General features: G+C 36.7%; 14 protein-coding genes and 1 non-coding gene across 15 annotated transcripts; 7 read left to right on the top strand and 8 right to left on the bottom strand.

Annotated features, from left to right (window-relative positions):
• Positions 1 to 355: 355 nt before the first annotated feature.
• CTI6 (Cti6p) lies at positions 356 to 1738 on the top strand (the record flags this gene model as incomplete). The annotated part of the gene is made up of 1 exon (XM_003677720.1): positions 356 to 1738. The coding sequence occupies one exon, from the start codon at positions 356 to 358 to the stop codon at positions 1736 to 1738; it is 1383 nt and encodes a 460-aa protein (XP_003677768.1).
• A 126-nt stretch (positions 1739 to 1864) lies between these two features.
• Positions 1865 to 3649, bottom strand: VPS45 (Vps45p; the record flags this gene model as incomplete). Its single annotated transcript, XM_003677719.1, has 1 exon — positions 1865 to 3649. The coding sequence occupies one exon, from the start codon at positions 3647 to 3649 to the stop codon at positions 1865 to 1867; it is 1785 nt and encodes a 594-aa protein (XP_003677767.1).
• Positions 3650 to 3849: 200 nt separating this feature from the next.
• On the top strand, positions 3850 to 5976 carry TCO89 (Tco89p; the record flags this gene model as incomplete). The annotated part of the gene is made up of 1 exon (XM_003677718.1): positions 3850 to 5976. The coding sequence occupies one exon, from the start codon at positions 3850 to 3852 to the stop codon at positions 5974 to 5976; it is 2127 nt and encodes a 708-aa protein (XP_003677766.1).
• A 221-nt stretch (positions 5977 to 6197) lies between these two features.
• RTT10 (tRNA (34-2'-O)-methyltransferase regulator RTT10) lies at positions 6198 to 9206 on the top strand (the record flags this gene model as incomplete). Its single annotated transcript, XM_003677717.1, has 1 exon — positions 6198 to 9206. The coding sequence occupies one exon, from the start codon at positions 6198 to 6200 to the stop codon at positions 9204 to 9206; it is 3009 nt and encodes a 1002-aa protein (XP_003677765.1).
• Positions 9207 to 9340: 134 nt separating this feature from the next.
• Positions 9341 to 9604, bottom strand: RTC6 (mitochondrial 54S ribosomal protein bL36m; the record flags this gene model as incomplete). Its single annotated transcript, XM_003677716.1, has 1 exon — positions 9341 to 9604. One exon carries the CDS (start codon positions 9602 to 9604, stop codon positions 9341 to 9343), a length of 264 nt encoding a protein of 87 aa, XP_003677764.1.
• A 755-nt stretch (positions 9605 to 10359) lies between these two features.
• On the top strand, positions 10360 to 12249 carry MRN1 (Mrn1p; the record flags this gene model as incomplete). Its single annotated transcript, XM_003677715.1, has 1 exon — positions 10360 to 12249. The coding sequence occupies one exon, from the start codon at positions 10360 to 10362 to the stop codon at positions 12247 to 12249; it is 1890 nt and encodes a 629-aa protein (XP_003677763.1).
• Positions 12250 to 12476: 227 nt separating this feature from the next.
• Positions 12477 to 13421, top strand: UIP4 (Uip4p; the record flags this gene model as incomplete). Its single annotated transcript, XM_003677714.1, has 1 exon — positions 12477 to 13421. The coding sequence occupies one exon, from the start codon at positions 12477 to 12479 to the stop codon at positions 13419 to 13421; it is 945 nt and encodes a 314-aa protein (XP_003677762.1).
• A 147-nt stretch (positions 13422 to 13568) lies between these two features.
• Positions 13569 to 13976, bottom strand: NCAS0H01020 (uncharacterized protein; the record flags this gene model as incomplete). The annotated part of the gene is made up of 1 exon (XM_003677713.1): positions 13569 to 13976. One exon carries the CDS (start codon positions 13974 to 13976, stop codon positions 13569 to 13571), a length of 408 nt encoding a protein of 135 aa, XP_003677761.1.
• Positions 13977 to 14434: 458 nt separating this feature from the next.
• Positions 14435 to 14522, bottom strand: NCAS0Htrna3P. Its single transcript is given in 2 exon segments — positions 14435 to 14471; positions 14486 to 14522. It is a non-coding gene; the product is annotated as a tRNA-Pro (tRNA).
• Positions 14523 to 15489: 967 nt separating this feature from the next.
• NCAS0H01010 (uncharacterized protein) lies at positions 15490 to 16578 on the bottom strand (the record flags this gene model as incomplete). Its single annotated transcript, XM_003677712.1, has 1 exon — positions 15490 to 16578. The coding sequence occupies one exon, from the start codon at positions 16576 to 16578 to the stop codon at positions 15490 to 15492; it is 1089 nt and encodes a 362-aa protein (XP_003677760.1).
• Positions 16579 to 19358: 2780 nt separating this feature from the next.
• On the bottom strand, positions 19359 to 20615 carry POS5 (NADH kinase; the record flags this gene model as incomplete). The annotated part of the gene is made up of 1 exon (XM_003677711.1): positions 19359 to 20615. The coding sequence occupies one exon, from the start codon at positions 20613 to 20615 to the stop codon at positions 19359 to 19361; it is 1257 nt and encodes a 418-aa protein (XP_003677759.1).
• Positions 20616 to 21460: 845 nt separating this feature from the next.
• On the bottom strand, positions 21461 to 23311 carry GUP2 (putative O-acyltransferase; the record flags this gene model as incomplete). Its single annotated transcript, XM_003677710.1, has 1 exon — positions 21461 to 23311. The coding sequence occupies one exon, from the start codon at positions 23309 to 23311 to the stop codon at positions 21461 to 21463; it is 1851 nt and encodes a 616-aa protein (XP_003677758.1).
• A 1154-nt stretch (positions 23312 to 24465) lies between these two features.
• On the bottom strand, positions 24466 to 24981 carry NCAS0H00980 (uncharacterized protein; the record flags this gene model as incomplete). The annotated part of the gene is made up of 1 exon (XM_003677709.1): positions 24466 to 24981. One exon carries the CDS (start codon positions 24979 to 24981, stop codon positions 24466 to 24468), a length of 516 nt encoding a protein of 171 aa, XP_003677757.1.
• A 430-nt stretch (positions 24982 to 25411) lies between these two features.
• On the top strand, positions 25412 to 26185 carry NCAS0H00970 (uncharacterized protein; the record flags this gene model as incomplete). The annotated part of the gene is made up of 1 exon (XM_003677708.1): positions 25412 to 26185. One exon carries the CDS (start codon positions 25412 to 25414, stop codon positions 26183 to 26185), a length of 774 nt encoding a protein of 257 aa, XP_003677756.1.
• Positions 26186 to 26886: 701 nt separating this feature from the next.
• COA2 (Coa2p) lies at positions 26887 to 27084 on the top strand (the record flags this gene model as incomplete). Its single annotated transcript, XM_003677707.1, has 1 exon — positions 26887 to 27084. One exon carries the CDS (start codon positions 26887 to 26889, stop codon positions 27082 to 27084), a length of 198 nt encoding a protein of 65 aa, XP_003677755.1.
• Between the last annotated feature and the right edge of the window lie 571 nt (positions 27085 to 27655).

The raw sequence follows: 27655 nt of genomic DNA, 5'->3' as shown, positions 1-27655 counted from the left end.
AAATGGTTATTGGTTTGTCGTTGTCGTGTTCTTTTACCTGTGTGTGTTAAATGTGATATGGAGCGATACTGTGCGTGCTTCTTTTCCAAATTGGCTGCAATAAACTAATTAAACGTAGTGGATCTTCGTAGGAGGATGCTTGTCTCTTCTAACAACGGAGGATGTGGTCTGCTGAGGGTGTGGTTGTGGTGGTGATGGATAGATTTAAGTGTTACTAAAATTGCAGAAACTTTGTTGAAAAGACACGAGTAGTGTCGCGATGCACGGGATAATAGCAAATGTTGATTTATTCGTATAGACTGAACAAGTTCACTCTGGCAAATAATACAGTCCTGTTGGTGAGCACAGGTTAGCAATGGATGGCAATATGACTACAGTAATGGCTTCAGAGAAAGCCCTGAAAGAAGATGAGTTGGACAAGCAAGGACTTGTACAGGAACAAGAGCAGGAGGAGGAAGAGGAAGAAGGGGAGACCCGTTGTATATGTGGCGAACTGGATCCACCGGATGGATCAGGACTATTCATTCAGTGTGAAGAGTGCGGGGTATGGCAGCATGGCTACTGTGTTGGCATCACGGATGGAGTCAGCAATGCACCTGATAAGTATTGGTGTGAACAATGTAAACCAAACTTACACCATCTTTATCTGACTGATGCTGGTGAGAATAAGTCTATATATAAGCCTGTTCAGCAGAAAAAAAGACAATATCGAAGGAATGCTAGGTCACATCTCAATGGCGATGTTCCTGATCAAGAGACAAGTTCAATGAGTGAATCGTCCCAGAAAACGAAGAAGGAACAACATTTGGAAGATGATAACGATACATCACAGGCAAATAGAAAGCCCAGAAAGCATCGCTCACATGACGATTCCAACATAAGCGAGGATTATACTCTCAAGGGTGAAAACGATGACCTGGATCCACTCACACAAGAAACTTCAAACCCTACTGGCGAGGGGAATGATGATGAAGAGGCAAAAAAATTACAAGATAGGAAAAGAGCAACATTAGTTGAGAGAGAGGAGAAGCAATATCAATGGATGCTGGAAAAGGCACTAAAGGAAAGCAGGAGAATATCAAATCCAGAGGAAAACAATCCAGAAGATCATGGAGTGACACAATCCAATGATGCTGAAGGTGCAAAAGTGAACTTGGGGGAGCAATCCAATGATGTTTCTCAACGTACAAATAGTGAACAACCTATTCCATCAAATAAAATTATTGGAAAAGAGAGCAATTCCAAAGAGGAAGAAGAAAAACAATCTTCAAAAGAATCTATTTCACCTTCAGCATCCACCACTACAATTTCTTCATTGGAGGAAAAACCAACACATACATTTTCTAAACCAAGAAAGTCTTCTAGGATTACCAAACCGGGGAGAAGAGGACCATATAGAAATAACCGTAATAAAACTGCTAATGACAACAAGACCCAGAATGATATTGACATAACGAAACCAGTTAAACCAAGGCTACCTCCACAAAGAACCTCACTTAATGAAATGAGAAGACGTGTGGCTGCAATCTTGGAATTTATCTCAAGAACACAGTGGGAATTAAGTCAGGACCAAAAAGGTAGGGATTATTTGGTAGAATTTGTTGAAAATCAAGAGTACATCAGTAAAATTGATTCCATTTTCCAAAATTATAACACGTCTTTGGCTCTTATGGATGATCTCACAAGACAATTACTTTTATGGGAAAAGAAGTATGCCACTTCGAGCCCTCAATCCTAGTTTGAATCGGATTATTATGTAAAAAAATGTAGAGTCTACAGAGTCTATAACTTTGCAATGTAATGATAATGAATATTATATTCTTTTAAATTTTCCTGAAGTAATAATAAATCTATTCACTTTACATTACGAGAACGAACTTAAATAGTCACTTGTAGAGATGACTGATGTCCCACCAAGAATAACTCTCATCTTCCCTTTCATAGTTTCATTAAATTGACGAACGAGACGAGCTTCTTCATATGTAACACCACCGACAACAAATATGATCACATCTTGTGGAACTACCACAGACGCAGGAGTGATAGCTTCCTTTGATTGTGTCCCGCCAATAATCCCAAATTTAACTTGAGATAGTTTATTCTTGGACAGATCAGTCAACATGGTGGAAATATCCGGTATGTGTTGCATGTACACATTATCGTTTTGAGCTTTGCGACCTTGACTTAAATTTTTGGCAGATTCCATTCGTGTATTGAATTTTCTTGCTAGTTCACTTAGCAAGTCGTTGTCTTTGTTATCTACTGAATTTCCTTCATCCTGGCCTTTGTTTAAATCTCTTTTTAGTTTAGCCTCTATTATCTTTTTAAATTTATAAAATAGTGATAATTCCTCCATACTGACACCTTGGTTTTTCAAAATCTCCACCAATTGATTAATCTTCACATTATTTTCAGAATGTCTTAAAAGAAAGATGCATGCTAATTTGATCTTGTAGAAAAATTTAACCTGGGGGGTTTCTAAAATTTTGATTAAATTATCATAATCCTCTTGATTATCCTTATGAACACTCAAATTTTGTTCCACTTCACTAATTTCCCAAATGTCTCTAAGCTTTAGTTGTCTATCCAATTCACTAACGATAGCCATATGTTTGGCCACATTTCCTGATAATTTTCTAAATTCCGGATATTTTTCAATAAAATTTTTAATATCTTCAATGGTATCGATCTTACTGTTTGATTTTGTTGCCTTTTTATAATTATTGACATATTGTTTCACTTTATCACCCAACTCACCAAAATTTAAATAAACTGTATCATGGAAAAAGGGGTCCTGTTTAGAGGATAATGTCACTTTGATTAAATCTTTGTCAATATCCGGGATCCCTGATAAATCCACTATGTTTCTCTTGATTCCAATATATTCATTAATCATGGAACGGTACGTCCAAGGTTGTAGGAGTGGTGTCATTGGATCATTCTGTCTATCTAGTATTATTAACATGGGTGGAGCATCCATTGTGGGAAAATCGAATAGTGCCTTATCATGTTTCTCGATGTCATTATTTAACTCTCTAGCCAATTTGTTACAGAGTTTACTATTTTTGTCAAAACGAATATCCGGTCTTACCTTTAAGGAGAGTAAAACAGACAGCAGACTATTCACACATGTATTAAGCCCTGAGGCATTCCATATGGAGAGGTCCTCCTTGAATAAAGTTCCACTTTCCAAATCGAAAGAGAACAAGTCTTGATCAAGAATTTGATAATCTTGAAAGATCTCTTCAATTTTGACAACCACTTCTAAATTATCAGCTTCAGCCAGGCGTTCCAATTGTGACTTGCTAACCATGTTGTTGAAGAAAATGTGGTATTCTCCATATTTGGGGTTTTGTAACTCTTGAACCAAACATCTGATACTCTCTTCGCAAGGCTTAACATATACTAAACACTTAAGATGTCTCATAACATCCCGACTGGCGTTCTCAATCGTATCAATCAAAAAGATCTCATGGTCTAGTAATTCACTCTGGGTGGCACACATAGATATGGTGGAAACGGTCTCCTTATCCAGCAACAGCACCTTAATTCTGCTCTGTTCATTCACGTTTATGGCTCCCTGCCTGGCCTTCGAGGTGGAGTTCACTATCCTATCGATGTACACATCAGCAACATTAAACAGATTCATCCTGTCACTCTCTGTTCTTTTCTCTGTGTACGGTGGTGCTGTCACTCTCTATTAATTGAATAATCTTTCAACGCGAGTGTCCTTTTATTCGATAAGAGATATTATCAGTCTATACAGCACTCACGAAGACTTCAAAAGACAAGAACCCTTTAGCAGAGGATTCGCAATACAATTACACGCAATAAATCAAGAGGTCAAAGATGGTACATAGGGGGAGGTCATTACGCTCAGAAACGGAACCGCATACTGGCTCCTCTAATGTCAAACAGTTTCGCCAATTCACAACGAGGTCTCGAGCCAAGAGTACGGCCAGTTTTAAAGGGTTAAGGAGAGTGTTAACCCACGATGGGACCTTTGACGAGGGTCATGGACGACATTCTTCGTTTCAAAAGTGTAAGAGTTCTGATGCATTGTCCAGGAAGAGAGTCATTAGTGGGTTGAGTATGACAACTTTAACAAGAGTGAAATCTAATCCAGGTTCTGTGGTAAGTCCCACTAGGGATGTTATAGGAAATTTTGGAGGCATTAAACCAACAAGAAGCAAGAGTACGCATTCCGTCCTAAATCTACAAGAAATAGCTGAGAGGTTTAATAGGGAAGGTGGTGCAAAAGATGACAGTAGTGTAGATGAGGACGAAGACGAAGACGAACAAGAAGAAGAAGTGGATTATTTTTCAGATGATAGCGAGAAGGAGAAGCCAAATAATCACGAAAATGCAGGACCAATAAGTTATAAACCGCCATCCAAATTCATAAAGGAGGAGGATAAAGTAGACGGTGCTAATATTGAAAATGTCTCAATACGGAGTACAGACAATGATACAAAAAATGTGGGTTCCCAACCAGTTATTGTTGAAGATGATCATATAGACCATAGCAACCTCAATGAGATAGACGTAGGGAATGTTATAGAACCTTCTCTTCACACATTAACCAGACAAGGATCAATGTTTGCTAATTTGCCCAAAAAGGTAACTGATAAGGAGAAAATAGTGTTAGACAAGATAGATACATCGAATGATTCATCGGCTAATGCAGGACCTGCTACTAGAATTGCTAATTTTGAAAATGATAATAACAATCTGTTTGACAAACCACCCATGGACACGAATAAAAATAATAATAAGGTGTCCAAGGAAAAGTATATTCCGACTATGATATTATCGCAATCAACAGGTATGGAAAGAACTTTTGAGGGACCACCTTCCATTCAAAACTCTTTAGCGAACGTGTTGGATAGTCCTATCGATAAAACATCCAACGAACCAATAGATAATGGGGATAAATTAAACGATGTCAATAATAGTAATAATATTCAAACGACAATAAAGGAGGAAATTCCACGTAAGGATTTTAAACCAACGCCAAGAATAAATACTCTTAACGTGACGAATACATCTGCTGGTCAGCAACACACATTTTCTAGTTCAATTTCCAGTCTTACCAACAATTTACAACACGCTATAGGCAACCAAACTTTACTGGGGAACCATTATACTTTACCTAATGTCAGAATGAATAACGCGAATGTCAGCAACATTCACAAAAAGCCTTCGCAAAATCAATTACTGCGAACGGATTCTACAACTCAGAATGGAATTACGTCTGACCTGTCAACATCATTGAAGGGGAAAGATTCCAATATACCTAAGAAATTTAACAACTTTCAACAGTTTTTAAAATCAGAAGATGTAGACGATGATTCAAGAACTCAGCGGAAACTGTGGCTACAAAGAGAAAGTTCTATTATGGATTTATCTTTACAAAATGATAATAATAATCCTGATGCCATCTTTATGGCCAGCAACGTAGAAGTGAAAAGAGAATTTGAAAGAATATCTCATGAATATATTAACATCAAGAGATTTTCAAATCCCTTAAATGAAGCATTATCGAGACTGGAAAATGGGAAGAAACCATTGGGGATAAAACAAAAGGGTACCCAGAATAACCTTGAAAGGAGAACTCCTCCCAACTCTATGTTCTCCAATTATATGAGCTCAAGTAAACCAACCGATGAAGTCATTCTACCTGAATTACAAAACACCAAGATACAAAGAATCCTATCTTCCATGTGGAGGGAAGAGAGTTCGCTTTTCATTAAAGATAATAATCCATTGAATAGGATTTCGCATTCGTCAAATATGTCCACAAATAGTCTCCGGCCTCGTAGTACTTCGAACAAGCATTATTCTTCTCAGAACGTTAGACATTCACTCCGGGGCCCTGGCTCATCTACGAATTTGCATCATCAACGGGTAGTCAACTCGTTGCAACCCACCACCAGAGCAGTAAACAGAAGAATGGAGAACCATCAGCAGCGATAAATACTTATAGACAACATAGTCAAGAGACCCCGCTCTTCTATAGAAAAGTTACTTTATATAATATATCATTTTATAGCGTTCTGTATTTTCTTGGCGGTTAACGTCAATTTAGCGATGGAAAATTTTCTGGCTGACATCTCTATGTAGTCTTCATTTTTCGACAAACAAAGCAGATACTCCCAGAAGAATATAATTGTAAAAAGATATCAATTACTGTGATAATGAAGGAATTAGCTCACTATGGACCATCCTTATGTGTGAAATTCTTTAAAGACTTTGTCGTTGCGGGATACGGACCCTTCGTGCAAATCTACGATTACCATAATGGTAAATTGCTCAATAAGTGTCGTGTTTTCCGTAAGAATAAAGTTCATGGCTTGAGTATCAACGAATCAGGGCAATTGTTGGCCTATGGAGCTAGGTCTGTGACCATTGTGAAATTTGATCACCTTATTACTCAGGTTTCATTAGTGGATAATGAAAAGATGACTACCGAATGGATAACAAGTGGTGAATTCAATTATAGAGGGGATCAAGTTTATCTTTTGACCTGTTACAACAAAGTTTTTGTATGCGATTTGACTGGAGAAATTCTTTCAAGGAAGACGCTACAAGGTGAAAGATCCATCTTATATTCTGGGTCCATCAAAGAATTCTCTCCTGAAAAAGTTTACATCAGTGCAGGCACCGTTATGGGTGGTGTCTTAATCTGGGACCTCTTTCTAGAGACCAAGTTATATAATTTGGTGGGTCACGAAGGTTCTATTTTCTATGCTACTATTAGCGATAATGGTCGATACATTACCAGTTGTTCTGATGATCGTTCAATAAAATTGTGGAACCTTCAAACAGGTGAAGAATTATGTACCGGTTGGGGTCATACCGCTCGAATTTGGAATTTGAAATTCTTTAATAATGATACTCAATTGATTAGTGTGTCTGAGGATAACACTTGTCGTGTTTGGGATATTCTCCAGGACGAAGGAAATGGAAATACCTCTTTAACCTTGTCTCAAATATATGAAGTTCATTTGATTAAGAATGTGTGGGGTGTAGATATTCAAGAAAAGGATATGGTTGCTGTTACATCAGGTAATGATGGCCGTTTGAAATTAACCAAAATTCAAGACACGAAAACCATGAATGCTCAAGAGGTATCGTTTAGTTTAGAGGATATAAGTACTCATTCTGTCATAAAGTTTTCCAAGGGAGAAATAATCAAAGGTTTCCAAAAATTTGAATTTGGTCTTATTGCTATTACATCCCTAGGTAAAATAATCCAATATTTTGAATGCGATAACCTATGGAAGTTATTACTTGTCAGTGAGAATCTAGTTTCATACTCAGTTACCCATGGAATTATGGAACACAATATTGTCACATTTTCTAACAATAAATCTGATGCGTTGTTGTTGAAGTTATCTCAAGATGGTCGTGATATCATTGCCAAAAAATTCATGCATCTTGATGAACTTTCAAAGACAAACAACTGTCTTGTGACCAAATTTGACGCTACTACTTTGATGCTGACTCTGGAATCGCCAAACCCAAGAGATAAATTTATTTGTTTGCAATTTGATCTAGAGACGTTGTCCTTGAAGAAGAAATTTGCTTTTGCCAAACCAGAGAATTTTGCCTCTTCATGTCTAGAAGTTTTTGAGAATTATATCTTGGTAGGATCGCGCTTCAGTTCCATCGCAATCTTCGACACATTAAATATTGAACATCCCGCATATATGATTAGAAGGATTAGCGCAGGAGACACAACCACTAATATTAAATTTGTAGAAACTAAAGGTCACACGCATCTCTTTTCAGTGACAAATAGAGATGGTTTTTACAATTTTGTTGCCCTTTCCTATCAGAATCAAACACATCAAATTATCCATTCTAATAATATTGTAAAGGGGTTCCTTGAAGGGGCATATTTTAATGACAATGGTGAATATATCACGTATGGGTTCAAATCAAACTTGTTTTATATTTACAACGAAACCAATTGTTATGAAATTGCTAGTCAAGTTTGTGGTGGTGGTCATCGTCAATGGAAGTTAACTACTCTACCAGATGGTGGATATATGCTAGTTTACATCAAGGCAGCAAGACTATACATGAGAAAAATTCCACAATCGCTGTTCCCGCAAACCTTGGAAGAAGGTATGCATGGTAGAGAAATCAGAGATATTACCATCTTGAAGGATAAGCGATATCATGACGATGGGTTTATCTTCTGTACAGCTTCTGAAGATACCACTATCAAAGTATGTCATTTCAATGAATCTACTGGTAAAGTGACGAACCATTGGACTGAGAGAAAACATGTCTCTGGTCTTCAACGTTGTAAATTTATCAATGGAAAATATATGATTTCATCATCTGCAAGAGAAGAATTATTCTTATGGGAGATCAATGATGATTATAAACTTCATCCGTTTATTACCATACGACAAACTTTACCTGCATCCAGTGATAATCCAGATTTAAGGATTATGGATTTTGATGCCATTTTCCTTGAACATAGTGACAATTTTATCATATCTACAGTATATTCTGATTCCAGCGTCAAACTTTGGTACTATAACACTGACGAGAACAAATTTCATTTATTAGTAAAGGGACGTTACCAAACGTGTTGTATACTGAATACAGCTTTGATAATCTTCCACGATAAATTGTATCTGTTGATTGCCACGACTACTGGATATTTAGTTACTTATGATGTTACGGATCATATCCCATTTGGTATCAATGAAACAAAGAACAAATTGATCGACAACAAATTAGAGACTTGCTGCGTAGATCTCCCTGCAAGCTCCTTATCCTTACGCGTTCATCAATCCGGTATTAAAGCCATTGACGTATTCAAAGATGAGCATAACGATTCGTTTAAGATATATTCCTGTGGAGATGACAATGCGATGGCAATTACTTTATTCAAATTTGATGAAATGAAGAGGGAGCTAAACAATACTATTGTTTCATCGGAACCTAATAGTGCAGCATCTACTGTAACGTCATGCAATGTATTTGATAATGGTAGGAAATTATTGAGCACGTCAGTGGACCAAGTTGTAAAGGTATGGGATGTTAGTAACAACCACTTAACGTTACAAGAGGAGAAATACACCACAATTGCTGATACGGGGGCATCAGATACTGTTTCTGGGAGGGACGACTCAACTTTATTCTTAATTGGTGGTATTGGATTTTCCGTTTGGAAAACAGATTGATACAAGTTTCATTATATAAAATACAGATACTATAGGTTCATTGTACATTTTAAAGAGAAGCATTGATAGATAATTGCATTAGATTGTATTATATTTACAAGTTTATGAATAGTTAAACAGTCTGTCTATATTAGTTACCCTTGGCGTTGCTTATGCTTCTTATTGGACTTGCAATAAACATAAACCCTTCCCTTTCTTCTCACGATGTAGCAATCTGGACAAAACTTCTTCACGGAGGTCCTCACTTTGAAACCTCTCGACAAAAGGGGAGTTGGCTGTAGTGTCGTTGGGTTCCTCAGTAGAGATGTAGACAGTGTTCTAATTAGCGGTCTTTGGAGTGGTGACCTGAATCTAAGTAGTGAAAAGGACAGGCGGGACAACATGTTGGTGGGCAGCATTGTGTATGGGGTCAAATAAAGTTACCTGGTTGTGTCTTTGTTCGTGTTAATTGTGGTTCAATAAATAGTTTTGCTAATAGTAATGGATTTTCTTGTATAGAAATATATCGATCGGCGACTGTAAATGGTAAGAACAGAACACAAGACACCCAATTGTGGTGAAATGGGGGATAGAAGGGTGTTGCTTCAATATAACTGCCCTAATATAGTCAATATACAATATATAGAGAGCACTTATGCTGTTAGTGATCACTTTCTGGTGGATAATCGCTATTAACGATGACGGTCAATTTTTTGTGAAGAGCAAAGATCTAAGTTGATGCTGAACTTAAATGAACAACTTACCACAGAGCTTGGATCCAATCATCATATATAGCCAAGAGACCAGTGCTGCCTCGATCTATCAATCTCACAGATCCATCCACAGTTAGATCTCCGTTGAGACAATTCACCAACGTTTAGCAAACCATTTCTACGTGAATCTTAGAATTGAACATATAGAGGAATAAGAACTACTTTATTATTTTCTATTCTGCTCAGCTTCATTTCATTTGACATCATTTTTTCTTTCTTTCTTACCATCTAATCCCTTGACTTAAAAGGCTACAGATTTTTTTCAATTCAAAAGGACACTTTATCAGACTAATTTAGTTTTATTACATTTTTGCTTTATTATTTTATTTCAGTTTATTTCACATCACTTTTCATTACTTCACTTCACTTCACCCCATTCCATCAGTACCAAGTTTTGTCATATGTCTTCCGATCATACACAATATTTTACAGACGACCCATATTCTCAAACTCAATATTCAGATATAGATCGTTCTGAAACTCCGCTCTACCTCGAAGAAGATCCATACAGCTCTACTGAACAACCATTCTGGCCAGGAAGAGCTTCATATCCCGTACACAGTTCATACATGATAAATCAACCACTTTCATTAAACGGATTGTCCATTAATGGTGCCAGAAATGGATCCATATCGTATCCATATCCGGATATTTCACAACCTCCATCAGCACCATCATCACAAAGAAATCGTCATTACCAAAACCGCATGCAACAGCAAGTACAAGACAGATCTTCCGGTTTTATGAATAAAGACTCTCATTTCCCTATCATTCCTCAAGAATTGGATGAATATTCCCCACCAATGATGTATTCTCCTCCTGCTACAATTCCACTAGAGATTAACCAGAACAATATGAAAAGCAACGCAAATGGGAATGTCAATGCTAGTGATTATAATAATGGTAACGTTATATATAAATTTACCCCCGCCATGGAGCAAGCCATTAATAATACAGCCGCTGCCGTGGCGAATGCCTCTACTCCCATGATACCAATGACTCAACTGAATGATCCATTAGATTTTATTTCAGCACCAAGTAGAACAGTTTATTTGGGGAATATTCCATCTAATTTGACTGTAAAGGAATTGTTAGATCATGTTAGGAGTGGTGTCGTGGAAGATGTCAAGATTATCCCAGAGAAATTATGTGCATTTATTTCCTTTGTAGATGAAAGTTCTGCGCTATTATTCCATTCTGATGCCATCTTGAAAAGATTAAATATTGGTGGCAAAGATATTAAGATTGGTTGGGGGAAACCTACTACCGTGGATCCAATGATATCTGCACGCATAATTAATGACGACGCAACAAGAAATGTATTTATTGGTCATTTGAATAAGACTGATAATGATTCATGCACTAAAGAACCCATTACAGAGGCTAAATTAAGGGAAGATTTAGAGGATTTTGGTGAAATCGAAACAGTCAAGATTATTCCAGAGAAGGGAATTGCATTCGTTCACTTTTCCTCCATTACTAGTGCCATTAAATGTGTCCATAATTTACGTTCCATGAACCCATACTATGAAAATAAAAAAATTGCGTATGGGAAGGATAGATGTGCATTTATTACTAAGACTCAACAACATAATGCTGCTCAATTTCTGGGTGTACAATCAGGTATGGAGAATATGGCTAAATTTTCAGATAGGAAATTTATTTCTAATGCTTTATTGCAGCAATCAGCTGCAGCTGCTGCCATTGCTACCGCGGCAGGTGGACCCAACAATCTGGGTAATAGAACCGTGTATCTAGGTAATTTACCCAAGGACATTAAGATTGAAGAGATATGTAATGTAGTGCGTGGTGGGTTATTACAAAGCGTGAAGCTTTTATCTGACCGTTACGTTTGTTTTGTCACATTCATCGACCCCACAGCTGCTGCGCAATTCTATGCAATGAGTTCGTTACATGGCTTAACCATTCAAAAGAAACGTTGTAAAGTAGGGTGGGGGAAGCACTCCGGTCCTCTACCAAATGCATTGGCCCTCGCTGTCAGCAATGGTGCATCCAGAAACGTTTACATCGGTAACATCAATTTCGAAAAGGATGCCATGAGAGACCCACGTATTTTCACAGAAGACTCATTAAGGAAACTGTTCAGACAATATGGTGAAGTGGAACAAATCAATTTCCTCCCAGAAAAGAACTGTTGCTTTATCAATTTCACCAACATCAGCAATGCCATTTTGGCGCTAGACAAGATCAAGTCCAACCCTCACTTTGAGGACCTGAAGATCAACTTCGGGAAGGACAGATGTGGAAACGTGCCCCACCAGGTGCGCTAAGCCCCTCGTTGTAATATACACTCCTACATATATATACTGTATATCTAAAATGTTATTTTGTTATGTTTTGTTATTTGTGACATACCCAGATGACTCCGCACATTTCTCCGAGTTCTCAAATCAAACAATGCAACCCCCAGATGAAATTTGACAACCTGATAAGCAACATAGGAGACCCTGTTGCACACAGATACTAGCTTGGAGAGGAAGATATTAAATAAGCACAGATGGTCAAGATCATATTTGGAGAATCATCTAACAAGTTCCATGCCTTGCAAATCGCTGGCAGTTTCTCTCAATGGGGGACCGTCCCCATGGATTTAGTCAATGGGCAATGGACCTACCAGATCAATGAATCGAAGCTGGAACCAGGGACCAAGAAACTATTCTTTAAATTTGTGGATGATAGTGGGAATTGGTTCGTGGATGGTAACTTCCCCATTGAGGTTGATGAACATAATAATGAGAATAATGTTATGGTGTTGGAGCAAGATAAGGAGGGGACTGCAGAAATATTGAACGACGAAGGTCCTGAAACACCGGCTCCCTCTTTGAGAGTTGGAGTGGTGGACGGTGATAAAGAAGTGGAAGTGGAAGTCGAGGAACCAACTGTTCATGAACCTACCCCTGAAATGGAAGAAGAAGAACAACAACAAGAAGATAGGGAGGACGAACCTACCGTGGAAGAGACTACGCCTGCATTGGAAACAGATTTAAATAGAGATATCCCTGAACCCACTGTGGAAGAGGAAACACCGGAACCGATTGTTAAAAATACACAAGCCATGGCTGAAACAGAGGTAGAAGATGTAACGAATGAGCAAGACGACAAGGAAGAGGAAGAACCATCGGTCTCGCCTGATATCCAAGATGAAAGTGAGGAAGAAGTTCATTCTGAAAGTTTGGAAGAAGATTATGAAATGGTCAACGCCCAAAGCTCATCCTCGGGCGCTAATGCAACCTCAATTAAAACAACACCATTAGAACCTACCACAGAGCAAGCTGTTGCTAATGTTTCTACAATACCAAATCCAGACACAGCAGAATATAGAAGTCTGCTTAGAAGGATTCTTGATGTGTTTGGTAAGATATTTGGTTCCTGGTTCTTTTTCTTTAGATCCCATAGAAACGAGAATGATGATGACAATACTGCTTTAGATGCTACAGATTAATTGAAATTCTTACTGGTGAGATAACTTTAATTATATGGCAATGTTTTTCAACAGGATTGAAATCTTAAACATTCTTTTTTCTTTCATTTTAGATTCTTACATATATACTACTATCACTATTAATATCAAATCTACTTATTTTTTTCATTAGATGTCTGCCATCGGGTCATCAGGGAAGAACGTATTCACTGGTGTAGGATTCCAGAATTTGAAATTCCCCCATTTTGGAGGCTTAGCATCTCTCTTATATAATGGTTGACCAGCATCCAAACTTAACCAATGCCATTTGGCTTCTCTCTTTAGCAATGTTCGATTGTTCCCCACAGAAGCTTGTTCAAGAAGCGTGCTGTTTGCAAATAATAGCCCGCTAGTAGTACTATTTGCAAAGGGTAGCAACGTGATATCACGTTGACTACCAAAATCTAAATAACCAATGACAGCTTCTTTCGGAATTTCTTGCCTGGAATTGGCAAGATTGTCAGATAATTGGATTGGAACGGCAATAGAAAAAAATGAGGCTATAAGGAAAGCTAGGATAATTGATGCTAGTTGCATTCTTTCTTGATTTTTTATATGTGACAATTTTTCTGATTTTGAATTGAATTAGAAAGTGGAATATGGTTATGAACCACAACCAACTTTGAACCACATATTTTTATAATTCATTGAATGTTATTGTAAGTCCCCGGTTTCAATTGCCCATTCCACTAATGTTTTAACATAGTTTTAAACTGGGTTGTTTCATTTACAAGCAAGTGACGTTAATTTCCATTATTCGTTTGAGTGTAGGCGGTTATTGCGACACCAATTAGGAAATTCAAATGAAATTTTCAACAATGGAAAAAAGCGAATGTTTGAAAAGATAAAAACTATCATTTCAACCAATATGAATGGGAAAAAAGTGAATATTACTTTGAAAAGATGGAGTTTTAATTACCTGTTGTGTATGGTAAAGTTATTTTTTCTCTTCTTTCACCAATTAGAAGGTCTTTAAAAAAAAGAAAAAACAAAAAGGGGAGAGCGGGGAATTGAACCCCGGGCCACCCGCATATTTAAGAATAAACTCCCAAAGCGGGTATCATACCACTAGACCACACTCCCTTATATTTTATAATTTTCGTGTTTTTTTATTTAAATTTGAGTTACAGTAGAAAGGTTTTTTTATTATAGTTTAAGTTTTACAAATTACAAATTGACCAACTAAATAATAATTGCTCGGAAGCCTCCATTCTGTAAAAGAATATATAAAATATCAAAAAATCTAACACAGAAGTATTAAGAATTGAAACTTCGAGTTATTGGTCTATTTATACCCATCCTGATGTTGGAATAGAAAACACGAATTTGTATTTCAACGTGGGCAGATATGAAATTCAATAATGATCGTGTCGCGTCGATGCCTGTAGTTCTTAGCGTTCTTACCATAATTGGTAGTCAGTTCGTGTCTTTGCAAAAGGGGTTGCACCAAAGTTGATGTCTAAATCTATCTATCTTCACCTTAGGATATTAATAGTACCAATAATTAAAATCTGTTTCCAGCAATTCTCGACGTGCATAACTTGTGAGCTGTCCAATCCTTGGTTATGTAACATGTTGAGTAAAGAAAAAAGTGATGATAAGTTATGGCAAAACCACCAATTTGATTTGAACTTGTTTCCATATATAAAGGACTTAGACATTTTTAGTTAAAGCCGGACATATTCAAAGTAAATTATAATTCTAATATGCTTCAGTAACCTTTTTACTTCATCCCATGTAATACCTGCTGGCATCATACAATATTTGTAGAAGGAATTTTCCAGCACCCATCCTCTTCTAGGATCACTATCCTATTACCACATAAAATAAAACCAAATAAATCTATTCCGAGATATAAATTTCCTTAAGGATTCATTATACCAGGGATATTATCTTCCTGAATACTGAGCATCCTATTTACTCTAACAACCACCTTGTCAAATAGCCATCGGTAACCATAAATAAATCAATGATTGGAGTTTGGAATATGCAAAAGTAACCCAAACAAAAAAAAAAATGCTCATCTTATAATCACGTAAGAGAAAGCACCTCACAGTGAACGGTTCTCATTTTTTCTCCGTAGTATGCCTCCCTTATAGTCCTGTTTTAAGGATATATCCTTGCCACTAGAAGAATATTGCGGCATGCCGACAACAGTATTCTCGTCGTAATCCAGCAATTTCTTATATACGTGCGCCTGCTCAAACATATTATACTGATAATTGTCCTGCGTATCTGCAATAGTTACAGAAGGTTCTGTGCAGAAGATGTCTCCACAGGGTAAAACATATGACTGCAATACAACAGACGTGGACATCCTCTCAAATACTTGAAGTAGCGACGACAGAATTTCCTTAGTCATATTCTTTGGGCGATAACATTTCGAAACCAAGTGGTGCACATTTCTTTTGGCAAGCTTGATAAATCGCTGAATTTCTAAATGACTTTCTAGCGTCACACTGGTATTTCTCAATGCATATTGCAAGGTAGTGCAATCCACTTGGGATTGCCTTTTCTTCAATTCTATGTAGAGCGACTGCACATAAGTGTAAATTACAGCTGAACTACAGCATCCTATAAAGAGAATTGGTGGTGGTACGAATTCAACGGGCTTGTCCATAACCGGTACACCATAATATGAGAGTGTATCATATTTCGCGAACGGTGGATTTGGCAACGGCCGCCCATGGTTGATTGGTTTCGCTAGTTCCGAAGATATTATTTCTTTGATGGTTTCTATACCGCCAAGTTCTTCGAGCGTTTCTTCTAAATCTTCTCTAGCAATATCGTTACAGATGGCAAAAGTAGGAACTTCACTCAAATATGGGCCACGAATAACCAAAATTTCGTTTACGTTATGGTTCGTTTCTAAAAGAGTTCCCCTGTAATATTTCTCGTACAAGAGTGGGTAATGTGTAAACTTTTCATACAGCTTGCATAAGACCGGATTTTTGATAATAATTGCGTCGTAGTAATCCTCAAATCTCCATGAGAACTTGAGCGAAGAACATGACCTCAATTTTTGGTTGCGTACGGCCCTCGAGCAAACACATTTCTGTTCACATTGCTCAGTCGCATACTGCATTACATTACATTTTGGATCGACTCCCCATTCCGTAGGAAACTCTCTGGAACTCATTCAAAAATTTGTTAACAGTTTTTCTTTGATATTAGCCAATATAATAGAGCCTGAAATACTTGTAATCCCAGCTTTATATGCCGCTCTAGCGTTGGTTGCTGTTTCACGAAACGATAAGTAAAAAGGTAAGCTGGAATATTTAATCGGTATTGGTCACTTTTTTCAGAATTTCCAATTTCGTGAACGAAAATGCTTCAGCCGTGGCGTTTATTTTACGTGACAGAATAATAATCTCTTTATCACTAATAGAATATATGCTTACTACATTATATCTGACATTTTCAATTCGATTATATACCACCAACATAGGAAGCTGGATTTTGTACCTCTCTGAAGTTTTCTTGTTAGACTAGCTTAAAAAATATGTAATATGCAAGTTATTGAAAAAATATATATATCTTGTTTTCTTCTTAAAATTGACACTGCTATCCTTCTTCTTTCGTTGACATTGTTATTCCAGATCCCTTCCATCCAAAATCAAACGTTTCTAAGGTCTGTTTACATGTAATTAAGGCATCGGGAATGAAGGCCAGCCAAAAATGTCGCCGTCTTCTATAGGCAACTTCATCATCAACGACATCATACCACCAGCTATCACAATTGAGAACTAAAGTAGCAGTTTGGCAGAGGCCTGAACATGAAAGGCTTGCAAGCTCAAAATTTCCTAATTTTTCCCGATAATAGAAGAAAAAGAAAAATTTTATTAAGAAGACCAAAGACATGGTAATAAAATCCCCACCTCTTTCTGAAAAACAACCCCTTGCAGAATCAGTAGCCGCTGTCTCTCTAGTTTCGACAGAAGCATTAGTACTTGGATTTTGATAACGATCTTCCTGCACAATTGGCTCTTTCTCTATCTTAAAAGTTTTGTTTGAATTAGTTTTTGTTGGGTTGTCCACCATAGCATGGCTTTCTTGCTCTTCAGAGCTTTGACTAAATTGTTGATCGCTTGACCTACCAACCACAACGTCTTGGACTTTTGGGGTGTTAGCATTTGCTCTGCTGTTATTTTTCGCCATTTGGGGATTGTTGGGATCGTTTCGGTTTTATACACGATTTAAACATCTACAATTCAGTAAGAAGGTTTCATACTTTACTATACCCTTTTATATCTGAAGGATCCACAATGGACATTATTCCACCTCGCTTCGGCCGAGGTTATCCAATAAATAATGCGATCTCGGTAATAGTAGCAAGGATTGTTATGACACTCCTCTTAATTCAATAATCGCTTCAGCCCTTTCATTTCCACTTATGTAATGTAATAATGATTGAAGATTGGCTAACAAAGGTTTCATATTTAGAAAACAAAAAGAAATTAAAGAGAAGAACGGTAATACCCAACGAATGACCCGAAGAAGCGGTCTATGGAGATAGTAATGCGGTATAGTACGAAATTAACAGATTTAGAATCTATTAAGAATACTATAGAAAGCCTCCCCAGAAATAATGTAACCAATCAAACCTTGAATCAGTGTATTTACAAAATGAGGATCTCATACTGATGTCACACTGGTGTCAAGTACCGATGAGAATTGCTGAATGATTTATATTATCAGGGAGTAGTTCTAATATGCTTTTTAGGGAAATGTTTGGAGTAAACCTTTATTTTGTTACCTGGGTGGGGCTGCCCTTTTCGAAACTGTCTTAGAGCCCGTTATTCTACGTTATTAATTGTTCTTGGAGATAGTAAGGGTGAGTCCCTTTTCTTTCGAAAGAGAAGGTTGACTTATTTTTAAAATCGCCATCGAAGGCCTTTCAATCCCATCATAGACGCTCTTAAAAACAAGGTAAAAATATACCCTGAAGTTCAAAGAAAATTACCTCTTATTGAATTGATAGGCTTACTGGTTCCAAGGGTGGCCTGTAATTCAAATAGCAACAAAATACCCCCTTGAGAGTCCTTCGAACTTGCACACATAATTGATTAAAACTTTAGTATTTATTGAAATGTCCTATGAAGGTTAACAATATATCTGAACCTGTTTGTTTATTGAAAACCTTATCATAGTCATTAACACCACAAATCAGTTTTCTATTGTAATTATATCCTTCCCATATTATTGGAATTTTGATACATAATCCACTGAGGTTCATTATATCAAGATTGCCAGTGGCACTGTTACTCGTAATTTTCGTGTACCCACCAGCACTTGGCCCTAGAAGCTCGTTCGATCTCTTATTTAAAATTCGATTAATTTTGGCCCATACACAAATTACCATTTTGGGGGTGACAAGATAGTGCCTATCATTTCTCACTCTCTAATCTGGTATTTATTTAATTTACTTTCTAACCTCTCTGTTAAATGACCTAACATTTATTTATGGCGTTCCGTTCTGTCACCGAAAATTTTTCGCGAAGAAGTATAAAAGGACGAAAATCTGAGAAAGAAACATTGAAACTATTCATGTTCTTAAACTTTTTCTTATTTCTTAATAAAAGCAACGCAAAAACACAGCCATTCACAACATATAACAGTATCTCATTGAGGTTGAACCCCTCCGGGGCGTTCCGGTCCCATGACAAATGTAGAATTGTGTTGTAAACTAAAAATTCATTTTTTTGTTTTATTTTGCCTGTGCTGGAGAATAAACTTTTCTTTATTGGTCTCGGGTGCAACAATTCTTCTGTCGTTTGCCTTCGTGCAAATCTAAGGGTTTACCTTCGTGTGCCCGTATGGGAGTCGTTGCAAGGATCACTAATACATTTCATTTCATTTAATAATAGTTATTTCTATCTAAACGTACTTTCTTGAATTGTAAAAACGCTAAATGTCTAATTAATTATCTTTACTACGACGAATGAATCTGAAACCAGAATTGAAACCTAACAATTCATTAATGCCACGAGTCCAATCATTCTCACTCTTTGCCACACAGTATATTCCTGAATTTTTACTCTCTCTCTTTTTCAACGTTTGATTCTCTTCACCATTCGAATTCTTTGCTAGCGTTGGTAGTTGCGTTCCATCAACATATATCGTTCCTACTTCATTTATAACGTGTATTTCATCGCCAATTTGTAAATCATGCTGTGGGACACCATCGATTGATAAATTAACTACATTACTTAAATTCTTCTGGTTCATCTTCGAGCTGACTTTAATCTTTATATGCGATGAATGTGGTAATATTAAGGGCCTAAATGACAATGAACGGGGACAAATTGGTGTCAACAATATGGCGGGGACCAATGGTGAGACAATGGATCCACCAGCAGATAGAGAGTAAGCAGTAGACCCCGTGGGCGTAGATAATGTAACACCGTCAGCAATGGTTCTTGTTAAATACTCCCCATCGATGAATATGTCTAAATTAGCTAAATGAGGAGAATTACCTCTATGAAGAAAGATATCGTTCATGGCGTGTGTGACTATGGGTTTGGTGGTACCATTTTTAATAAAATGACATTGCAAACGTGTCCTATGAAGACACTTGGCTCTTGACCTAATAACTTTTTCAAAAACACCTTTATATTCTTTAAAATCAAAGGGTAATAGAAAGCCCAATGTTCCTAACGAGAACGCCAAGACGGGAGGGACTTGATTATTACCAAACATGGACACCCCATGTAATATAGTCCCATCACCACCTAACGTCACCAGTAGGTCCGTTCTTGATACGATTTCTTCTGTGGTTCCTGAATATAAGACATGAGGACGGCTGGGATCTTGGTTCAAAGGTGATGTAAAATCTTGTGCTATCTCTTCAGCAGCATCAGGTTGAAGAATTATGTTGATTTCCGGATATGAATCATGAATATGAGTAATGAATTCTACCATGGCCTCCCTCGTAGTTGGAGTCCAAGGTTTCTTAGTTATGAGGACATTTTGTAGCGGTGTATGCCAGATCAATGATTGCAGCTTAGAGTTGGGGGATGCTACAAATTCAGCTGCTGAGCTTGTTCTTAAATCTGTAACCGGCTTAATGGAAACATATTTGGATGTATTTCTAAGGTTTACCAATGGCGATTCTTGAGAAGAAAATCTTCTCAGGGATGTGGTGATAGGAAATCTGAGACTGAAAGCTAGGCGCATGGATGAGTCTTGGTTTCAATATCCTGTTAATTCCGGTTATTTTGTTGATCTGATTTAAACATCTCGATGACTCGTTTTCAAATTTTTTTATAGATTTTCCTATCTTACTCAGAGTTGCCTTTATACAATTGAGAGCAAAGGTAAGGTAAAAAATATCGTGCACTTTCAAACCTTTTTGGTGGTAGTAATACAGGTAGTATTCATATTTAAGTTGACTTAACGTTTTAGTATTTTTAGATAAATCTCTTTTAATGAAAGCTGCCAAGTCGGGGAAACATATTACTCTTACTTGCTAAACCAGTAATTGAGTCACTCCCATGGACAACCACATTTTCCATGGTAGTTTACTCAAGGATTTAAAATATATTTACTAAGTTTTACGCAAAGAGCAGCGGGAAAGATTAAAGCAATTTTATATATTTATTTAATATTGAATTTAGCCAGTTTAAAGGGAATATTTTTTTAAAAATCTGGAATTTAAATTCAAGAAACTAATTCTAAAACAGAATAGCCGTATTACCAAAAATACTTTAAAGTACGGGATTACTCTTAACAGAAAGGTCATCTTGTATATCATGGTGGCTTTATTTGTACCAGTAACAGTAATCTCCTAACATTATATGAAAAAAATAAAAATAACTTATGAGTCAACCATTTAACAAAATAAAAAGTAGCCCACAAGCTCACCGGAGCAAGTATACTCATTGAAAAAATTGCATATGAGAGAAAGAGGGCACATCTATACGCATGCGAAACTTTTTCAATATACTCTCTGATTTCTTATTTATATATATGTATAAATGAGTTTGATTATTGCAAATATTTATTATTTCGTAGATGGTAATTTAACATTTCAAATTAATACCATGCCTCTTCTCTTCTTCTCTTAATTCAAACATAACTTGTACAGCAATAAAGAGACACCCAGTAGCAACGATAAAGAAGGTAAACCCAGAGAAAGTGCTAAACATTTCCTTCAGCAAGGCTTTTGTCCCATCGGATCCTAAACAAAATCCAAACAAGTTAGCGATCATCATCATCCATATATTGCATGCACCACCTAGAGCACAGAGGTGTCTGTACCACCACTTATTCCTATAAACAGCAAAATATTGAGTTGCAAAGATTTCAGGCAATAAAAATAGTACAATTAACCACCCCCATAAAAGAAGCTTTAGTTGAATATCGTGCCAAATGGCTACAAATGAGAAGACAGCCAAAGAGGTTAGAATTCTATTATGCGAGCCACCTAATGGGATATAGATATAACGAACAACCCATTTATTATAACTTCTATGCCAACCTCTCCAGAACGCCAAGGCACTATAATTATTATCCACCAGTCTAATCATATTTTCTGGGGTGTCTATTTCATCTAATAAAGCCCACAATCTAAATAATCTCCATGGAATCAATAATTTTAACCATATTATATTCAAATTAAACAATCCAATCATTGAAATTTGGAAGGGTGTATCGCCATCCCAAGCTTTAGTTTTGGATACAGCAACCACATATGTGAAATGTAAAATGAATTCCATGGCCAAAAGTGTTAAAATGAATCTTGATGCATAAATTAATATCCTATTTTTATTAATTGATGGCAGCGTATGTTGTGTTTGGTATACATAATCATTGAAAGTGATAATAGGACCGGCAATAAACAATGGAGTGTATGTAACGTACGCAATATAATTAGCAATACTGTAATCTTGAATATGGTGTGGTGCGGTCAATCTTGCTCTTTCATTTAGAATTTGATCTTTACCTGATTCCTGGATTGGTTCCAGAGTTGAAACGGAACTTGATCTTCTAAATTCAGGACGTGATGGTGAGGGTAAATCTAAATTTGAATTTACATTTGATGTCACTGGTGTTAATTGTTTATTCCATCTTTCTAAAAAGTCCATATTGTAACTTAACATCCTTAACAGAGTAAAATTGAAAAAGACATCCCACCTTGGAATTATTCCCCTGTAAGCATTATCTAATGGAGACAAAAAGGGTAGAATATTACCAAAGGGAAAAGTTCTATATTTATCATTAATGAATAATGATGCAATACCATAACCCCATGATAGTGCAGTAGCCAATGATCTTTGTCTTTTAAAGATATTCACTATCGAAAATAAAATCCCCATATGAGTCAAGATCCTCAATGAATTAACACCATGTGCAGCAAATAAGAAAATTAAACCAAAAATGAAATCAAATCTCAATTTAGGAACATGGAATTTGGTAATTGCAATTCTTTTGATCAAGACATGAATTAACATTAATGAAGTTAAAAGGAATAGGTTATCCCTAAAGAAACGGTATTGAGCATCACTATTGTCGACTTTTCTTCCAAATAGCCAACCTTGAGAAAGATATCCTTCGTATCTATAATAGTTTGGATTTGTTTCATTGCTTGCATCCATGGCAGTCTTAAACATACATGGTACCACAATAGCGAATGCTACATAATAAAATTTAAATTCCCACGTGTTCCAGAGGGATTTAGCCACTACGAACCCATTACCGTTACTGCTGTTATTATTGTTACCAGAACCATTCCCATTTGATTCACTCCCGTTATTCTTGGCATTTGCCTTCAATTTTTGACGTTTCCTTAAATCTAATTCAGGCGTGATACGAGAATCTAGTGCCTCCACGGAGAAATAATATTTCAATTGGCTCCAAAAAGTGGGGCTCATTGTTTTATTCTTAGATTATTGAATGGCTGTAATATGTTCTAATCGTAGAGTTGTCTGGTATCCAAGTAATCCTTTTGTGTGAAAGCAAGCTTTGTTTCTTGTTCTTTTCCTTTAGCGTGAAATATTTATTTGTTGCTAAACCGAGATATTTATATCAGACCTGATTGTTCACTGAGCAAACGAATAAGGACAGCAACAACAAAAATTTAGATTCAATGCTATGAGTAAGAACACCGCATTGAGCATGTGATCCTTCCATGTAATATTTATTCCATGCTGAGTTATATTTTTCAGAGATATTTCAAGTCTTAATTGTGTTGAAAATAACTATGGGAAAACCTCTGATAATAAACCCTTTTAAGGGCAGAACAAATGTTGCAAAACATTGCAAGTTTTCCTAATGCCTTTTCTCTCTTTGGTACTAAAATGGTGCTTCTTTGAGTTATAGTCGGCAGTGATTTACGTTATCTACACATTCAAATGAAATCGTACTTTGAGACAATCAGATGCAAACCAAAACATGGGACTGACTTCTTGAAATCCATTACTATGAAAATATTGTTTTTTTCAAGTCCCTATTTTTGATGGTAAGAGTTGTTGTTATGATTGGCTCCTGTATCTTAGCAGAGATGACCTCACAGGATTGGAAAAATCAACATGAAGTAATAATAATTGTAGTACACTAGCTGAATTGGCTGCTATTAACTCTAAGAAGATAGATAGAGTTCCCAGAAATAGCTAAAAATTGAGCTTTGTTATTGCAAGTAAATATAATCTTTTGTTTGATTGTTTTTGTCCGTGCATCTTTAATCGAGTCTGCCTTGATCTGTCAGTCATAGTCTTGCTCAATATAAACTATTCAATTAGTACAAAGTTACCTATTCTTTTATGAGGCTGTTGTGTTTGCATTTTTGCATTATCAGAAATATTTAATATTTTGATATATGATTACTGTCTCATACGTTTTGCGATTTGGGGAATAGCGATGAAGATATTTCACTGATATATCACATCTCGAAAAAGGATCAAGTAAAAAAGACAACTGAAGGGGATACCAAAAGACGTAGACTATAATTATTATTAATTTACTTACATTATAAAATTATACTTTATATTCTAGCTGATGAGAAAATTGCCAATGCCTCCCAAAAAATCTAAAGTTTTCCCACCTTGGGTATCATCATGATTGTAGGTTCCTCTAAATCCGGCAACCACAATTTTAGTTCTTCTTCACTGACCTGATTTCCCTCCTTTCCCATTATGATTTCCCTTGCTAGTTTCATTGTACTTCTATTGACGACAGAAAAGATAACTTTTTGTTTTGGGGAAAGTAAAATGGGGTTCGAATTGAGTTCTTTGCTTCCCAATGTGCTTAATAATCCCTTCTCAGCAAGAGCCTCAATGGTTTGGTTGTGCTTGTTCAAAAGGTTCTCCATCCACTCCATGCTTGCCTGGATTTGTGAATCTTCAATCGGTTCCTGACAACCGATCAAAGTTATAACAAATAGGAATGTAAAGAGAAAGCGTAAGTAAAAATTAAATTTCATCTTGGGGTTTGTTAATTGGTTTTGAGTGTATTGGTTTCTTTGAACTGAGTGGTATATTTTCAAGAGAACGAAAGAATTGTGACAAAAAGGGTCATTTAAAGTGTCAATTAAAGTGTCAGACATTTTTACGTGCTCGGCTCAACTCAACTCAATTCAACTCAAAGACGACAGAATAGATAATTGACCATAAATAGAGTTAGATATGAACACAGACATTTATTGCAAGACTTATATGTGTCATTGAGATGATACTTTAATGGTGGGTAATTTAATGCCTTGAATTGTTTTTAAATCGGTGAACTCCGGAGTACATTTTCTCTCATTGTAGCTTTTGCTTGCTGTTTAAGTTATTGTTAAGAACAGGCTGCAAAGGCCCCTATGACAAGCTCGCCATGGTTGTTCATTTAATGTAGTATGACGTACATTACTACTCTTAATACAATATCACATTATTCCGGCACAATTTCCGTATGTGAATTTTCAGCGGGCACTGAAAGCCTCGAGGTTATGAAATATTTCAGAGTGCCTTGTTATACCGAACTAAGAAGGAACGATGGATGCACGTAGCATGAAGATGGATGAGTACTGTCCAATAGACAATGACAGGGAGCTTGCTCATCTCCCTTGTCACAAATTTCCTTCCAAATTTCGTTATTTCCTAAGTGAGAGTTGTTCATCCATAACGGTAATAATCTTTTTAATTATAGATTTAATTTTTGCTTCCGCCACTGTAATTGAATTACTATTGACCCATGATGACAGTGCAGCAGGTGGATTTGGTATCGGATTATTTGCATCCAGTCTCACCACTGTGATAATCTCCTGCATTTTTTTCTTCCAAAGGACTGAAACAATAACTGGCACACAAGCCAAGATGAAATTCTTCTTAGAGATCATTCAATATAAACCGAACGCTACGTCGAAATCATGGGATGTGATAGCAGCACACATGAACACGTACTTCTACAGGGAAGGTCATTGGGCCAACGAGAATTTCTTTTATAGTGGCAAAGAATGTTATAATTGGTTTATGGAATTAACTACTAAGGTGGAGTATGTCCCCATTGAACAACCTCCACGTGCTTCCCAGGAGGATTCAAGTGAGCCCATCGAAAACAGCAAGAAACCTACGCCAACATCGACCACTTCCATTCCTATTGCTCAACCAATCCCACATGTGGCGGACGCAAACCCAAACGCAAACCCAGTGGTGATCAATAAATGGGCCCAAAATAAAACACCTACTAACATCATATCATCTAAAAAAAAATCAAAGACCAAAAGCAAACATGCCATTAACGGAAAGAATAGTCACTACGATAGATGATTTAGAATTAAAGAGGTATGAGACAGTGGCGGTAGACGTATACAGGGATGCTGTTCGTGATTACTGGTGTGATGCGTATCCCGATGCAGCTGTTTTACTTTCCAAATTGAATAAAGATGACCAGGCAGATCCATTCAACGAGATCAAATGATTGCTTAGATAGCTATTTCATGTAGAAAGTATCCCGATGTTTCTCATTTGTTTCCCAAACGTTTCGCATTCCCAGTAGCGTTCGTTCTTGCCGAAATTGGATATATCAGGGAGTTGGCGGTTTTCACAGACAGCGTTTCTCTATTTCGATAATAAATAATAAATAACAATAAAGCTTAGGGGAAGGTTATCAGGTTAGTAAGTTCACTCTTAATTTCTTGCTACATACAGTTAATGGCAAGCTTCAGATTCCGATCAATTTTCTCAACATATTAATAGTTTACGTACCGACACAAAGGGAAAAACCTCAATGGTGGAATATGGCTTATTGTAAAAGAGGGTTTCCATACAGTTGAGCCAGAATTCCCACTCTCTTCATATCTTTATCAAGTGTCACATTATCATAGTTTTTATTTATTTATTTTCGCCTGTTCAAATTTTCACGGAGTTAACTATAAAACATCCCCGAAGAAAAATCAACCTATTATAACTAACTAGACAATACAACCACTACAACAAACACAAGAACACAACCAAGCAAGAAGCACACCATGAGAGCCGTGGCCAGAAATAGACTAATGAACAACTTGTACCTCACGACGTTTGTGCTGACGTTTGCGTCCGTCGCTATAGGGACAGTCTTGCCGTGTCCCGCACACTCTGTCGACTCAGACACACATCTGAATGAACAAAAACAGCAGCAGCTGCAGCAAGCTAAAAGGGAGGAAGACAAGGAGAAGCAAACGTGAATAGGATAGATCTATTGCAGACACTCATATATTTATACAGCAACAAAATACTAATATTCTTTTTATCACTATTGATACTAATTTCCATATCGATTATTTAATTTTATCAGTAACAAAATTTCATTCTAAACACATGTCAAAGACATTAACGCCAAATGTGATAACTAAGTATGTTTATCGACCCCCCCCCCCCTAAAAGTGCTGAATGAGTTCGTGTAATAAACTGGAGATTAATAATGAGATTAATAATGGTTTACCGGGAATGGCTAAATATCAAATATGGATTCTAATCATCAGGCAATTTTTCATCGAACCAATATCCTGAAACGATACCTTTGGGGGATATTAAAGAAAAGAGGCCATTTTTAAAGCTTTGTTTAAAGGCAAAAAAATAATACAGTTTCTTTCTCCTTATAGTAAACCGTTTGTATGTTCTTTCTTAGCAACATTACTTGTATAACTTGAAAGAGTTGGTATGCAGAATGCTTTAAACAAACTAGTCTTGAATCTCTTAAATAAAATAGTAACCATTCCTTTTTCCAGGATGACGGTATGCAATGCTGAGAATACT

The sequence above is a fragment of the Naumovozyma castellii genome, chromosome 8 (genome assembly GCF_000237345.1).
Source record: "Naumovozyma castellii chromosome 8, complete genome".
Taxonomy (NCBI): domain Eukaryota; kingdom Fungi; phylum Ascomycota; class Saccharomycetes; order Saccharomycetales; family Saccharomycetaceae; genus Naumovozyma; species Naumovozyma castellii.
Note: the sequence above shows the minus strand (reverse complement) of the source record. Positions and strands in the feature narration are given on the sequence as shown.